Source organism: Vidua chalybeata, chromosome 1 (assembly GCF_026979565.1).
Source record: "Vidua chalybeata isolate OUT-0048 chromosome 1, bVidCha1 merged haplotype, whole genome shotgun sequence".
NCBI lineage: Eukaryota > Metazoa > Chordata > Aves > Passeriformes > Viduidae > Vidua > Vidua chalybeata.
In genome coordinates, this window is record NC_071530.1 from 130,961,905 (window position 1) to 130,977,949 (window position 16,045).

Genomic DNA, 16,045 nt, shown 5'->3' on the forward strand with positions numbered 1-16,045 from the left:
GGTAGCATCCTAAGTAGCTCAGCCAAGATAGGAGTCTCATATCTTCAAGCACAAAGATACAAAGATCACCTTCCTCCATACAATCACCTTTTTCATGTTGGTTGTGATTTGATGTTTTACAGGTGAGTGCAGGAAGACAGTCACAGTCAGAGTAAGTGCTTCCAGGCTGGCTGTGGGAACAGGATGCAAAGTAGCATTACTGTGTGTACCACAAGTTTCTCTATTGTGGCTCAGAAAATGAATTCCTCATCTCTCATGGGTATAAGCTATCCTTAGCTGAGAGCACATAACATTTGTTTTTGTCAGAAAATGGTGGGTAGATTTTCATGTTGCCATGTGCATGGGGATATCAGGACACTTTATGCTTCTGTGCAGGTGTTCCTCTGCCTGCAAGGAAAACAACCTGCTCCCTGGTCCTCCTGACCATGAAAGCAGGTTTGACTCCTGTCAGAAAACCAAACAGTTTCTGTCTCAGAACAGCTGAAATATGCAGAAAGAACTAAGAAACTTGAGACTATTCTTACACCATACTTTGGCTTCATACCAGAGAAGCACCAGTATAGGTAAAGAAATGAAGAAAAACTATGAGTCAGTTCTGGGACTTTGGATTTAGAGAGACTTAGGGTTAATAATGACCTTGTTATTTTGAGAAGCATGACAGGGAAGGAATAGAAATAGTGAGGTGAAATGAGAACAAAGTAATATACTACTTTAGTCACTGCAGTGACTAATAATGAAGCATTTGCATGTAGAAGGAAATGGAAATCTCTGGAGAAGAGCCTCCTGCTGTACAGTTGTCCCAGAAATTTTGGAACTTCAGAAAAGATTTTGTCAGAGGCAATAAAGAAATGTCTGGAGGCTGTGTTCCATTTAGAGATTGTTCCCAGATGAAGAAATTTGTAAGGAAAAATGGGTGAGCTGCCAAACTCATAATGAACATTTGGGTTAGGGCCATACGCCTGTGTGTTTGGGGAAAGATTCAGAGCAAGGATGGGGCCAGAAAATACAGGGGCAGGTCTTGGATCCACAGCCTGTCCCAGAGCTGGGAAGAGGGGACGTCACCTGCAGAACCAAGTGCAGCATGTATGTGTACTAGGAAAGGGGTATTGGGCAGTTTCTAATGTTTACTTCAGGAACCAGGTATGATTATATCTGAAATGTACCATACCATACTTTGTCCATCTTTGAATTAAAATAAAAACCAAAAGGAGTGGAAGCTAACTTTCTCAAAATGTCTCACTAGAGACAAGTACTTGGAATAACTGCTCTTCTTTGCAAAAATCACAATCACGAAATATGTTTCCCAAAGCATTTTGCACTTGGTATGTTTTTGAATGAATTGGAAATTTAGCTATTCTTTGGCCACAGTAGAACTTTTATAATTTTATGACAAGAAGATTAAATGTTCTTGATGACCTAGGAAATCTTTTAGAATTTTCTGAGAACGTGTCAAACACAATCTTTCTGGCTGGATATTTAGCTAGGGAAAACCAGAATTCTGGACTTCAATAAAAAAAATTTGATACCCAGGAAATTCATACATCTTTTAACAAATTTCATAGGAGTTATGCAGAGATTTATAAGGAAAGAAGTTCTAAAAAGAAGACAGGCAAGTAATATTGAGGGCTTGAGGGAAAATGAGATAATAAAATGGTAAAGAAAGAAGAGACATTTAGCAAGAAGTTGTAAAATATGTGAACAGGGAGAATAGTTTTCTCCCCCTTTTATTTAATTTTGAGTGAAGACTGGTTCTGTTACTCAAAGATAAAATCTAAAAATAAACATGGTGTTACTGCTGGCAGTGGCACAGCACATGTAATTTTTGTATATGCATTACTAGGGTGTGAGCTAAGAAACACAAAATATTAAAATTACCATTGACATCAGGCAATAATTATTCTATGATCCCATTTTTTCTTAACTCTTTTTGCTCGAATTGTCATACTCCATAACGAACATCTTAATGGAGCTAATTGTTATAAGTTACTTTTTCAATGTCTAAACTTTGTTGTATTATTTACCAAACTGAGCTAACTTCCTTTTGTTTTGCATACAACAATAGCCTTTTTTAACATTTATCCCTTCTCATCTATTACGATAAAGACCTACATAACCAAATAAGTAATATCTAGATTAAGAAAAAAAAGTATTAAGGAGTCATAAAGATTTAGGACAAAACTAGAAAATAACTAACTCGTTTTTAAACAAGCAGCTTTTTCAAGACAACCAACTTGCAAAAACTTTTGAAAAATCACCATCTAAAACTTGTGTCTTTGAATGTGTTCAGTTTAAATATGCCCAGATGGAAATGTTTGAGGAAACGAAACAGTGCTGGGCACATTCTTGCACATTGGAACTCCACCACTGTTGTTGCTGTTAAATGGCCCACAGTGACTAGCAATCACCATGCGTGTTTCAGCAGGTACAAAGAACAATCCCTACAGGGGTTATTCCCAGGAGTCCTCTTGTATACAGCCACTCTGTTTGAGCAGGATGCTGAGTTTAACACTGTAGATCGAGCCAGCTGGCCTCTGAGCTTAGCTGGTACCTTAGACTGCTCTCTGGCACTGAGACCAACGTGGTCTGCTTCTGTGCTAGGGAATACCCTGAGCTCACAGACCAGTTCTATCCACAAAGGATGGATCCCTGGCTCATGCTGCTTCCTATATCATGCCTGAGGACTGCTTGAGAAAATGTGAACTGTCCTCAGACAATAGTATCAGAACTGTTCTAATGGTTTAACAGCCTAGAAGAGTCAATTTGAATGCCCAAGAAAGCTTCCTAGTGCTACTTTAGTTGTATTAAGGGAATGTAACAGTGAAAAATGAGAGGATAGAAACACACTCTCAGACAAAGACCCTGGGTGGGTGAGCACTGTGAGCTTTGTCAAAGCCAAAACGGGCTGAGCATAATTTGCTTTGAGAAAGGAATAGAAGGAAACCTGCAGTTATCAGATAAAATGATTTAACTAAATTTTCAGCTTTAGAGGAAATGAAGATGCTCAATATTATTTTAAGTTTTGTTTTATGTATCTCTCAGTAATTGGATCCTAGCTGGATTCTTCCCAGTAGAGCTGAAATTTCCTTGCACTGTTAGTTTTCCAAAGGTGGCATCACTGTAGCTGTCGTTTATGAAGTGGATATTGAGTAGAGAAGGAGAACATATTTACCACTGACTTGATCTTTCCTTCTGTCTTTGTTGGACGAAGCCTCTCCTGGCTTCCCCTTTGGATAATACAACCCACACTGAGGGTTTTTTTAACTTTTGCGTTGGCAATACAAGACCTCTGCTGACTTAGAAGTAGGTTTATGGATGAGTAGCTCTTTTCAGTGAGTATGTCAATTTTTGTAAGAGTGAAAGGGAATTAACTTTTGGTTATAAAGATGTTTGCCAAAGTAGTGAGAAAGCTCACTGTTCAAAATGAGAGCTGGTCAGAGGAAGAAATTACAGTTTACAGGACAAATGGAGAAGCATGTAACTACTAAAAAGCTATCACTGAAAATTTATCTGAGGGGATAAGTGTTTAGATCTGTCAGTCATTACTACTTATTGCCACTCCTCAAAATACCACCAAGCTGGATTTTTTATCTGTAGAAGTGTTACATATTATTTTTCACTGAGCCCAAGTTAAATCAACTTTAATAATTACAGAGTTTTAAAAAAATTCATACCAAATCAGAAGACAAAGATTTAAAATATGTCTTAATTTGGAAATGTTTAGTATTTCTGTAGACAGAACTTTGCTGGTCAAAGTAGTTTTGAAAAACACTGTGTTTCATTCAGCTTAATAGATTTTTCCAAAGTAATTCAGCACAATGTCATGTGTTGCTGTCCACCAAGGCTCTCCAGGCTTTTTCCCACCAAGATTCATTCCAGACTTCAGAATAGATGAATTTATCTCTTCAGACTGAGATCCAAATCTTTATATTCCAATTAAAAGGATTCAGCACCATGATTGTAGTTCTGATTTGTTTTCACAGAATCACAGAATGGACAAGGTTGGAAAGGAGCACAGTGAATCATCTGGTCCAACCTCCCTGCTCAAGCAGGGCCATCCCAGAGCACATGGCTCAGGATTGTGTCCAGATGGTTCTTGAGTATCTCCAGTGAGGGAAACTTCACCACCTCTCTGGGCAGCCTGTTCAAGTACACCCACACAAATAAAGAAGTTTTTCCTCTACCTGGTCAGGTGGAACTTCCTGTACATCAGTTTCTGCCCACTGCCTCTTGTCCTATTCCTTGTCACCACTGAGAAGAGCCTCGTCCATCCTCTTGACACCCTCCCTTCAGAAACTGACAGACACTGATGAGGTCCCCTCTCAGTTGTCTCTTCTCAAGGCTGAACAGGCCCAACTCTCTCAGACTTTCCTCATGTGAGAGATGCTCCAGTCCCCTCATGATCTCTGTAGCCCTCCTCTGGACCCACTCCAGCAGCTCCATGTCTCTCTTGTACTGTGGAGTCCAGAACTGGACAGAGCACTCCGGATAGTGCCTCACTTGGGCTGAGTAGAGGGGCAGGGTCACCTCCATGGACCTGCTGGCAATGGTCTTCCTAGTGCACCCCAGGATACCTTTGGCTTTCTTGGCCACAAGAACACAGTGCCAGCTCATGGACATTTCATTGTCCTCCAGGACGCCCAGGTCCTTCTCTGCAGAGCAGAGTCAGGCCCCATCCTGTACTGGTGCAGGTTATTCCTCACAGGTGCAGGATCCTGCCTTCACCTTTGTTGAATTTCAGATTGTTCTTCTCTGGAATCTCTCCAGCCTTCCAAGGCCATTCTGAAGGGCTGCACAGCATCTGGGGTATTGGCCACTCCTCCCAGCTTTGTGTTGTCAGGGAACTTGCTGAGGAGGCCTCTGCCCCTTCACCCAAGTTATTGATGAAGAGTTAAACAATAGTGGGACCAGTACTGAACCTTGGGGGGACATCACCTGTGACAGGCCTCTAACTAGACCCTGTGCCACTGATTACAGCCCTCTGGGATCTGCTGTTCAGCCAGTTCTCAAACCACCTCTCTGTTCACTCACACAGTCCACACTTCCTGAGTTTGCCTGTGAGGATTTTGTGAGAGACAGTGTTGAAAACCTTGGTGAACTAGAGGTATCCACTGCTCTCCCCCATCCCTCCAGGCAGTTGTTTTGTCATAGAAGGTAATCAGGCTGGTCAGGCATGATTTACCTTTGCTGAATCAGTGCTGAAATGTTTTAAGGGAAATAAAATATCAGCCATTTTATCCTTCTCCCTTGTCTGTCCTTCCCCTCTTATGCACACACATATTCTTAGCCTTTTTTTCTGTAATTATCCTTCTTTCCTCTTGGTCTGCTCCCACAAATCATAACTTTAGCATTATCTTTGTATTGCTGGAATCATTCATGCTATATTAGTAAAGATAATTTGTAATTTTATATATATATATAAGGTAATTAAGATAATAAGGTGGAAAATAGTTATGTCAGGATATCCATATCCCATTCGAACTGGAATTTTGTTTCTGCTCAGCTTGGCTTATATTCAACCTACTCTGATTTTGAAATAATAAGCAACCCAAGCATATTCCTACGCTTATGAATAAAGCTGTACTGTAGACTCTACATGAATAAATCCAGGCAGTCATTTAAATTGTCATTAAAGAGCATTTTTATTCTATGCCAAAAAATGTTCTTGGTAATCTATGAAAGAGGCTTCTGAGTTAACGAGTGAAAACAGGCATCTTTCTCACCCCCTGCCTTGGCAGAAGTGCTCGTCAAGTGTTCGTCAGCAGTCACAAGTGAATTTGTTTAAAGGACAGTCCACAGAGAGACATTTTTCCAATAGAGTCCTTGATTGGCCCACTTGTACTAGTGAAGTATGACATCATCTTTGATTATACAGTTAGAAACTACTTTTCCACCAAACATTTGCCTCATTCACTGTACAAGATGGATGACAGTGCACTGGGAATTGAATTGGGTTTGGCAATACAGGAAGCTACGGATTAGGGGTGTCTCATCTTAGTAAAATGAGGATGCCACTGCAGTCTGATGAGCATTCTTCCCATCTTTAATCTTTCAAGCCAGGTATACAAACACAACTAACAACCTCACAGGTTTATTTATAGCCACAGGAATTCAAGATGAGCAGACACAATGATTGAAGCCATAGGTATATCTAACCCTATGTTCTGTCTCTACAGAGGTCAAAAGTAGATGCATGTGGAATAATTTAAGGACAAGAAAATGCCACTTGCAGTTATTCCCTGAACTGCAATGCTTTTGTGACTCAAGGATTTCCTAATTTGGAGGAGTCTTTACTATACACATTAAACCTCTGTTGATTTCTTTTCATCAACATGCCATCAAAGTCCTTTTAATCTTTTTCCATATGCTGTCTTCTTCTGTGGCAAGTCTGATAGCTCAACTCACAGGCTTGCCTCAAGCCTGTCATGTGGTGGCTTCCTGTGAATGGTCAGTCCCTATCCATTCTCATCATACAACTCATGCATGTGTTTCATATTTCTTATATGCTTTCAGAAAAGTATGCTGAGCAGAAGCCGGAGGACGTACCCAGGGTCCCAAAAAGCTCTTATGATGCCTAGAAGGCAGCCAGCCTTCACTTCTGCTGCTATCCATAATAGCTTGGCCTGCCCATCTGTGCTGTAGTCAGATATAGACATACTCTGTCTGTAATATTTATGCTTCAGTGACTCTTGGAAAAAAAGGCTTCTGATAGCTGACATAGATTTCAGGGAGTGTTCAGTATGAGAGGTTTTTTGGCTGAGTGGAGTGCCACTGCAGACAACAGGATTTTCTCTCTGATGCAACCATATAATTTCTCTGTGATGCTGAGCTAGTCCAATACATGAAACTTTCCCCAGATGGGTATTAATTACATGTTTGAAATCATGACATTTGATTTGTAGAACTGCTGAGTACTCACAGCTGCAGTTGACATCATTGAGAGCAGTACTTTGTACATGCAAAGTGCTGCTTAGTGCCAGCTTCCTTGAAAAATCAGTCCCTTCACATCTCATATCAGTCAGTGCAATTAACAGATGTTTTTGAAGTGTATTTCTTTGTGTTATGTTTTCTCTGTTTTCAATGAAACACTTATATCCTCCTGACTTGTCACAGTATTAGATTTCTAAATTCTCAGGCCCTGCCACACAAAGCATCACAGTGCAGCCCACTTAAATAGTTAACTGTCATTCAGAGAGGATTTCCACCCTTGCATGGGGAATGAAGTCAGAATCTCAACAATGACACAACAGGGTAACACACAAGTACCTGAAGAGTGACATTTGACAAGGGCATGTGTGGTAGGACAACAAGTAATGAACCAATAATAAACTAAAAGAGGCCAGGTGTAGATTAGATATAGGGAAGAAATTCTTTACTTGAACAGGTTGCCCAGAGAAGTTGTGAATGTCCAATCCCTGGCAGTGTTTATGGCCAGGTTGGATGAGGCTTTGAGAAACCCAGTCTAGTGGAAGATGTCCTGCTCATGGCAGGGGGGTTGAACTACATGATCTTTAATGTCCTTTCCAACCCAAGCTCTGTGTGATTCTATCTCACCATTCCACTGTCATTAACCATTCTGGGCACTTACCTCACACATACACACACACAAAAATACATATAATGATCAAGTATCAGGCAGGTTTTGTTATTTACTGGAGAACAAATTTATATTGCCCAAGTAGTTGTAATTGTGGTATGTCCTATTTTTCCTGAATTTTCACAGCACTTTTCAGAGTGTTTGTTTAGACAATAAATCTTAACGTATTTGCCTTTTGAAATTGTAAAGTATTGTTTTTATATTTTCCTTTTAGAAAACTCTTGCAACAACAAACGTCTGGATCTTGTTTTCATCATTGACAGCTCTCGCAGTGTGAGTCATTATGACTTTGAAAAAGTGAAGGAGTTCATTTTGACCATCTTGCAGTTTCTGGACATCAGCCCTGATGCCACGCACGTGGGTCTGATTCAGTACGGCAGCACTGTCAAACAGGAGTTTTCGTTGAAGACCTTCCGGCGGAAGCAGGACATCGAAAGAGCAGTGAAGAGGATGATGCACCTGGGCACCGGCACCATGACTGGACTGGCTCTGCAGTATGCAGTGAACATTGCATTTTCAGAGACAGAGGGGGCTCGACCTCTGAGTCAGAATGTGCCCCGAATTATCATGATAGTGACAGATGGGAGACCTCAAGATCCAGTGGCAGAGATTGCTGCTAAAGCACGTAACTCAGGAATCCTAATTTTTGCTATTGGAGTGGGAAGAGTGGATATGAACACTCTGAAGTCCATTGGGAGTGAACCACATGAAGAACATGTGTTTCTGGTTGCTAATTTCAGTCAGATTGAAACACTGACCTCTGCCTTCCAGACTAAACTTTGTGGTAAGATTTTTATATATAGATTTGAATATATAGATGAAAATGAAACAGAAAAAATATGCATTATAATTAAACTTTTTTTTTTACATGAAACCTTATCTCTTAGAACATATATATTGAAGGGAGATTAGCCAAACAACAGACAGAGCAGCAGTCACACATGTGGGGAAAACTTATGCTACTATTAAGTGCCATAAAATGTGGTTCAATTGCTCATGGTCATAAACCATTAGGCAAACACACATATCATGATTTTCTTATTTATTGCATAATGACAATAAATTTATGATCTCTGCTATTTGAATATTAGATAAGTTTTTTCATCTCTTCATTTTAAGTGTGATCTCCCTTAGTAGTGGAACTTTAAACTGCTGAACAGTCTTTCAGTTTTTTAAATAATCTTGAGAGTCCATGGATTCGTCTTCCAAAGCTTACAAAATAATTCTATGCAAAGAATCATTTCTGTATATGCCTTGTGACTGGAAGTGAAACACAGACTTAGCAGGTTTTGTATTCCATCTATTTTAAATACAAGTAGTTAGGAAAAGCCGTTCCAGTGATATTATTCATTCATACAATAAGGTAAATATTTTAATAGGCATTAACTTACAACAGAGATATCACTTCCATCTGTAATTCCCTGATAAGGAATTACCTTTTGCAAATATTATGGCATTTGTAATTAATTTTATTTTAATCTGTGTGCTTAGTAGACTTTTCTTTTTTATTTATTCTTGAGATAAATATGAAAGTATTTCATATGAATTTGGCATTAAGCTGATGTATTTTCACTAGAATCCAGAAAAAAAAAGCATGGTAAGATTAAATGGTCACTCATGTCTAGGGATGCTTTTGCCAGAAAAGAACTGCAGCTTATTGTAAGGATAGTCTGGAGAATTTTCCTTACTTGGTCTTTTCCAAAATTGTTTCAAAGAGCAGCTGAACTGCCTCAGCACAAAACACCAACACAGACATTCATCAGATAATAGATTTTTTTCCTGTTTCGTCCTTGCTGTATTATTAGCTGGCTTAGTAGGATATATTTAAAAACCAAGAAAAAGTAAACTTATCATGGATTCAGAGTTTAAATGCAATGCACAGCAAATGCTGATTTTTTAGATTGTGTTTTAGAAACAAATCCAGTAGAAATACCATTTACTTGGTTAGGTTTTTTTTTTCTGACTAGGCAGTGTCCTATAAATTTATTAGAGTTTTTTAGCTCACTTTTAATCAAACTTATGTGTTCCTCAGTAAAGCCACCCCCCCACTGGACTGTGGAGGTGACAAGGATAGCAATTGCCTCCTGCTCCCAGGGAGTGTCTCCACAGGATTTGCTGTGCTGAGAATTCAAAGTGAGATCCTAAGACATGTCAGATCCAGATTCAACAGAGAGTTTAAGCTGTTAGATTCATATGGATTTCAACATAAGGTACTAAATTGCAGTCAGGATCCATAACATTTTATTTGCTCTTGATTGTGAAGCAGCATTCAGCTTGAGCTTTACTCAAGAGAGTAATCATAGCCTCTGCTTCCTAAAGCACCTACATTCCTCCAGGAAATGTGGTTAGTCCTCCCAGGTATGGACCCAGAGGCAGTATCATTGTAGCTGAGTGGAACATCTGGACACCTCGTTTCTTTGCTAACACCATTGAAGGCACCCCTCTGGTCAAGTCTTCTGGAATGCTGTCTGCTGGTCTTTGTGCTGTGGGAAAAGACTTTGGCCCCTGAGCTGTCCTTGTGTCTGAATCACCTTTATGTCTGTGAGAATGTGTCTTCATGGTTCCTGTGATGACAAGAGAAAACCATGGCCAAATGGTGAAGCTCTGTGGGGAAAATAAAAAGTAAGCCAAATTAACCACTACTTACTACTGGATGGGGGAGACTAAGGACCCAGGACCTATATTCTCAGAAGAATTCCTGTAAACTGGATGTGCTCTATTCTATTAAGTCAGAGGTTCTCTACAGTTGCTGCCTCTGACTTCTAAAAGTTTGAGGGTGTCAGAAACACCAGTTGAAGCCAGAACCCCTCTTTATTACTAGTTAGCAAAGTAAAACAGAAGAAAAGAGTATCCTGAGGGATCAGAGGCATGAAGAATAAGACAAGAGTTGAAAACTCAGAAAAATGTCAATGGAAATGGGAACAGAATCCAAGAAAGGAGATGGAGATTAGATGAAGTGTGACAAAGACAGAACTTGTGATGGAGCAGTCATGGGCCAATGAAGTCTTTATTGTATTCCTGTAAAGTAGATAGTGGTGTCATCCCCATTTTATATTGGAGGAATGGAGGCACAGAAACAGTGTTAAGTTTGTCAAAACCACTCACCAACTTTAAATATTTGACTCAGTGCAATCCCTGGTGTGATTTTCAGGCATGTAACATTTTTGAACTAATACAACATGTTTTTCACAGCTCTACAGCTATCACTTGCATTCTTGCAAATCCAGATTCAGGTGTCTCTATCTGAACAGTTATAGCGTGAAGGCTGATGTTTCCTTGAAGATACTGATATTATTGTCTTGCCCCAAATCAAATAAGGGCCCTGTGATATAGAGATAAGATCTAATTCACAAAAAGGCTCATGTTCAGATTCCTTAACTATGAGATCACCCTATTACCTTCCTGTGATCACTGAACACCTCCTGCAATGGATGAGGTTGCAGAAATCATTCAGAGAACAGACTGCACCACAAAAATCAGACTAATGACGAGAGTATCACTGCTTTGAAATGGGAGCAACAGAAACACTTCAGAAAATGTACTACTTGTGTGGTAGATGGGAAGATTGGTAACAGACAGCAACAAAGTACTCTCAGAAGGAACATGGGGTTTTGGACCCCTGTCATTGAATGCTTTCATTTTCAGAATGACAGAAAGATGACAAGACAAGAAGTCAAAGTAGGTCTGTGTTCATATAAATAAATGTACTTGAGAAGATTTATTATGGGAGAAATTTGTGAGATCCAAGAAGCAGATTGAGAGATTAGAGAATTGTGGTGGTTTGTGTGTTAGCAATAAATACCTAAGTCTTGTAACCATGCCAAAGAGCAGATACATAGTATATATCTTAAAATCACATGTGGGTTTTTTCCACAAGTACCACACCCACCAGGTTAAGTTACTTAGCAGGCTTCTGTTGTGGTTTCTAGAAGATTACTGTTAATATCTATTCCATAAATTTTGAGCTTTGTCAACCTAGTATGTTAAGGAACACATCAATCCCTAATTGCTGTTAAGCAAAATAGATAATTTTCCATAAAAAGTTCTCTGAGAAGTAATTCACCTATATATTATAGAGATTACATACAAGCAATGCTGCACTGGAAAGGAAGCATCAAGATTTCTTTATCCCCAAATACTGCTCTGGAGAAAAATAGTTAAACAATGAATTTGACTGAATGGGCCTCCATTCTTTTTATCTTTCATTGTCTGTCTGCTGCATTTTAATACTTGCTATTAGAGACATAAAATACAAACAGAACAAAAATAGACTCAGAAAGACTTACAATATGGAGGCTAGCTCATTTCAGCTCCTGCATAATGAGTCTTGGAGATACATATACTCAGTGTCATCATGTATTATTTGCATGTTCCTCAACATTAATAACTAAGCAAGCAAAACAGTCTCTTCATTAAGTTTTTTTTTTTTTAGTCATTCTTCTTTATTATTGTGTGCTGTGTGGTGATTTTCTTCATGCAAGAAATTGAATGTCCTATAAATCAGCTTACACTTAAACTTCACTTGTTTTCTAAAGCTGATTATAATAAGTTTGTTTCATTGTCTTCATAGGGCCATGAAATGATTCGTTTTTTCAGATACTCCCTTGTGTATTTTTATTTTCTTAAGCTTTCATTTTTGTCTTTACTAGCAACACTTAATTTGAAATTTCTGAGTTACTTCACTAAAATTTTCTACACCATTTTTTTCCAGTCATGACCACAAGTAATTAAGACTAGCAGCTAATAATGTTTTCCTTTTTTCTTTCAGTGCCTCATATGTGCAGTATAGTTGAGCATCACTGTGATCACTTCTGCATAAACACCCCTGGCTCCTACTTATGCAGATGTAAACAAGGATACATTCTGAATGCTGACCAGAAAACTTGTAACAGTATGTTGTCTTTCTTTTCTCTTTCATATTCCCAAAAAGTGTTTAACATCACTTACCCTTTCTGTTGGGCTCATAAAGAACTGAGGTCAGTACATAATTAATGATAATCATCTGAAAGTGTCCTAGAAAGGTGAAGTTGTAATTCTTTTTCTTGCTTTAAGTGAAGTTCTTACAATTCTTTCTGAAATACATCCAGCTGAATTTTATACACAACTCTGCAGAGGTGCACTGTAACTATATGAAATTACATTTGAATTTTATTGGTATTTTAAGTTCAACAATTAAAAACAACCAAGTCAATAACTTCATCATTTCAAACGAAGTGAATTTAGATACTTTACTAACTTGTCCAGCTAGCAACAGTACTAGAAGGTACACACAGGTGCAAAAAACCCCATACTAGAAAACTGTGAAGTAACTTGACATTCTGAAAAGCTCTTTCTAACTTCTGGTGGAAATGTAAGGGTTTGCAACCTTTCAAAGAATGGTTTCAGAAGTCTTGCTTATCCTCTCTTTAAAAGTGTTGACTTTTTAAAGTTTTGAGTAATTTGCTGTATAGTTTATAATAACAAACTTTATTTCACTTTAATTTTGATTTTTGTGATCAGTATTTTGTTAGTCCATTTTAACTTGTTTTCTAGTAATTAACAGCAATTTACATTAGAGGGATATGCCAAATTTATTTCTGTATCCCCCTTATTTTAAAGAAATTATGTAACACTATCTTTAATTGCTTGTGGAAAATGTACATGCTAAAAATTCCAGTTTTTATCACACAGCAGTGTACAGATTCACATGAAAGTGAATGAATTAAAATTAAAGCTGCTAAACTGATTTTAGCCAGAAGAAAAATTTTGAAAAATGTCTTTTCAAGAAACTGTGGGTAACAGTCATCATGAGAGCATAGGATGTGCCTTTTACAATCAATAATTTAGAGCTAAGGTGAAGACTGCAGGCTCAAATCCCATCATTGTGTTTGATGTTTTGTATCTCAGGAGAGTGCCATAAAACAACCAGGTATCTTGAGATTAGTGGATTCTTAGTCTCTCTTGCTTAGAGCTGTGTTTAATATTAAATACTAAGCACCAATGAAAGAGTGAAGGTATGTGAATAAATTAAAAAAAATTAATTACAAGTATGAAAAATTATTTCTTCATTGTCTCTTCTTCTTTTTACTCTGTTACATTTCCATAGTTTTTCTCAGCCAGTAGTTCAGCATTTGGGCACTGCACTGCTTCAAATACAGGTTAATTTCCAAGTGTTTTGGAATTGTGTGTAATTTTCCTGCTGGTGACCCATGCACAGTAGCCCTCAATATGCTCCCTCTCTTCCATTTTTCAAAGCCCTTTGCTGTATTGCTTTACCTTTTTTTTTAGCTATGATATCTATTAGTTTTCCCTACTTATCTCTCACATGATTTCTTTGATTCACCTGCTTTGATCATCAGTAAGATGATACCAGATTGCAGTTTGATCAATATGAAAGAGGCATTAGTCCTTCAATGTGTTTGTAGCCTCTGGTTCTTTTACATCACCAAATTATAAATTAATTTTAGCAATTAGTACTGGAAATCTGAGAGTCATCAAACTGGCCATAAATGTGCTAGGATGGTGCAAATCATTGGTGAAAGAGAGAGATGATGCACTATCTGTCTAGAAGAGGTCAAACAATTACATCTAAAACCCCCACAGAGATGTAACAGAATTCATGAGGATGGGGAGCCAAGCCTGAGCAAAGGGGACAGCTTAGTTCTGGAGGTAGGAGAATCACAGTGGAAGAAAAATGCACAGTCTGGAAGTATTTTAGTTACCTTCACTAGCTGTTAATTGCCCACAAGTGCACAGAGACAATGGATTCTTCACTTGACATCTTAGTAAAGTAGATCTTCATCATGTTTATGTTAAGTACATGATCAGCATAAACCAGATATATTTATCTAAGGTTTGGTTGTATTAGCAGCTCTTCAATGAACAAATAGTTTATTTAGATACATAATTTAACACTTTCTGAATTAAGCAGTGCAGACAAGATGAATGCTATGTAGCTAATGTTATGCTCTCTTTTCATTCTTTTGTTAGACTCTATTTTTATTCTTCTGTTCCCTTTTTTTTTATTGTGAGAGTATATGCTATTAGTACTCAGTTCTTTAAAGCCTTTAACCAAATGGCTTCAATCAGCAATGAACTGGCAACTTCACTTCATGCTGGGAAATGCTTTTCTTTTAACTAAAAATATTTTTACATTTGTTTAATTATTATGGTTTTGCATCCATGAAAGGATGCTCCTTTTGTGTACTGTATTCTAACTTTTCTAGAGAAGAGTATTTGTGTCAGATAATAGGTATTCTTTACTTATTACATTATATTTGTTTGTTTAACTAATCTCTCCTATTCTTCTCTAGAGATGCTCAAATCTTATATTAATAAACAAAATAATACAAGAGAGGAATGTAGCTGAAACAAGCTGGAAAATTATCTATTTGTGGGTGTTTACACTGGAACAAAAGAGTTAAGCGACTGTTTATGCTGTTCATCATGCCGCTTGATATGAAGCAGACAGCTATAAAAGAAAATTTGTTTTTGCTTGGCTGATTTCCTCAAACATGTTCCAAAAGCCTATTTTGTAGCTGTAAATGACCATTATGCGTTGAGCAGTCTTTGAGCAACACAAAGTACTCTGCCTTCCAGAGCTTTCACTGGGAAAACTTGGGGTTCTCATAAAGCTTTAGTCTGTTTAAAAGAAAACCCAGTGTGCTTTATTTGGCTAGGTGCTGAACTGACCTCATTTGTCATGGTCATTTTTTTGAGATCTTCCGCATGGGAGGCGTAACTTGAGATGGTATCTTGCATAAAACTGAAAAATTCTAAAACTCAGAAATTAAATATCCCCATGTTTTTTACTGTTATGTTTTCCTTTTCTTTCCCTTTCCAGCCTCATCATCATTTATCTGGTTATGCAAAATAAAGCCCCAGAAATATACAAATAAGCACAATTACTTTTCTTAAAAAAAAAAATCCCTGAAAAATGTGCTTTGAACGTTTTACGGAAACATACATCAAGGAACTCTACTAGGCATCATTGGTCCATTAATAGTCTTTGCCATCAGCTGAAGGAATGAGTGCCTCAGCTTTGAGTGACTGATCCTATTGTCTTTCAGTCTTTGACAGAACACTGGCATGATCTGTGTTAAAATGAGCTCATCTGTAAAGAGCTGTCCATAGCTTCCTGAAATGTATTTTGATCTGTGGTCTACCTGTGCATTGTAGAAGGTCAAAGAATGTCATACTCATGCAATTGTTTGTAGCTCAGGACCTTTGTGCTGTGGAGAAACACGCCTGTGAGCAGATTTGTGTGAACACACCGGGTTCCTACGTCTGTCAGTGTTATGAAGGGTATGAGCTTGATGCAAATGGAAAGAGTTGTGTTGGTGAGTATGAATTCAACAATTCACATTTATCTCTTGACACAAACCAAAACAAAGTTCAATATAAATGAGTATCCACTTAAGCCATAGACAATTATGTGCTCCTGTATGAGTGGGAGATGAGAAAGCACACATA

At 38.1% G+C, this 16,045-nt stretch overlaps 1 protein-coding gene across 1 annotated transcript in view; it reads left to right on the forward strand.

The window, feature by feature from the left end:
• Positions 1-16,045, forward strand: part of MATN2 (matrilin 2) — a 61,602-nt gene that overhangs the window by 8,294 nt on the left and 37,263 nt on the right. Inside the window, exons 3-5 of the mRNA XM_053935395.1 lie at positions 7,809-8,378; positions 12,363-12,485; positions 15,790-15,912. Of these exons, the coding sequence (XP_053791370.1) occupies positions 7,809-8,378; positions 12,363-12,485; positions 15,790-15,912 (816 nt within the window). The remainder of the gene's footprint in view (positions 1-7,808; positions 8,379-12,362; positions 12,486-15,789; positions 15,913-16,045) is intronic.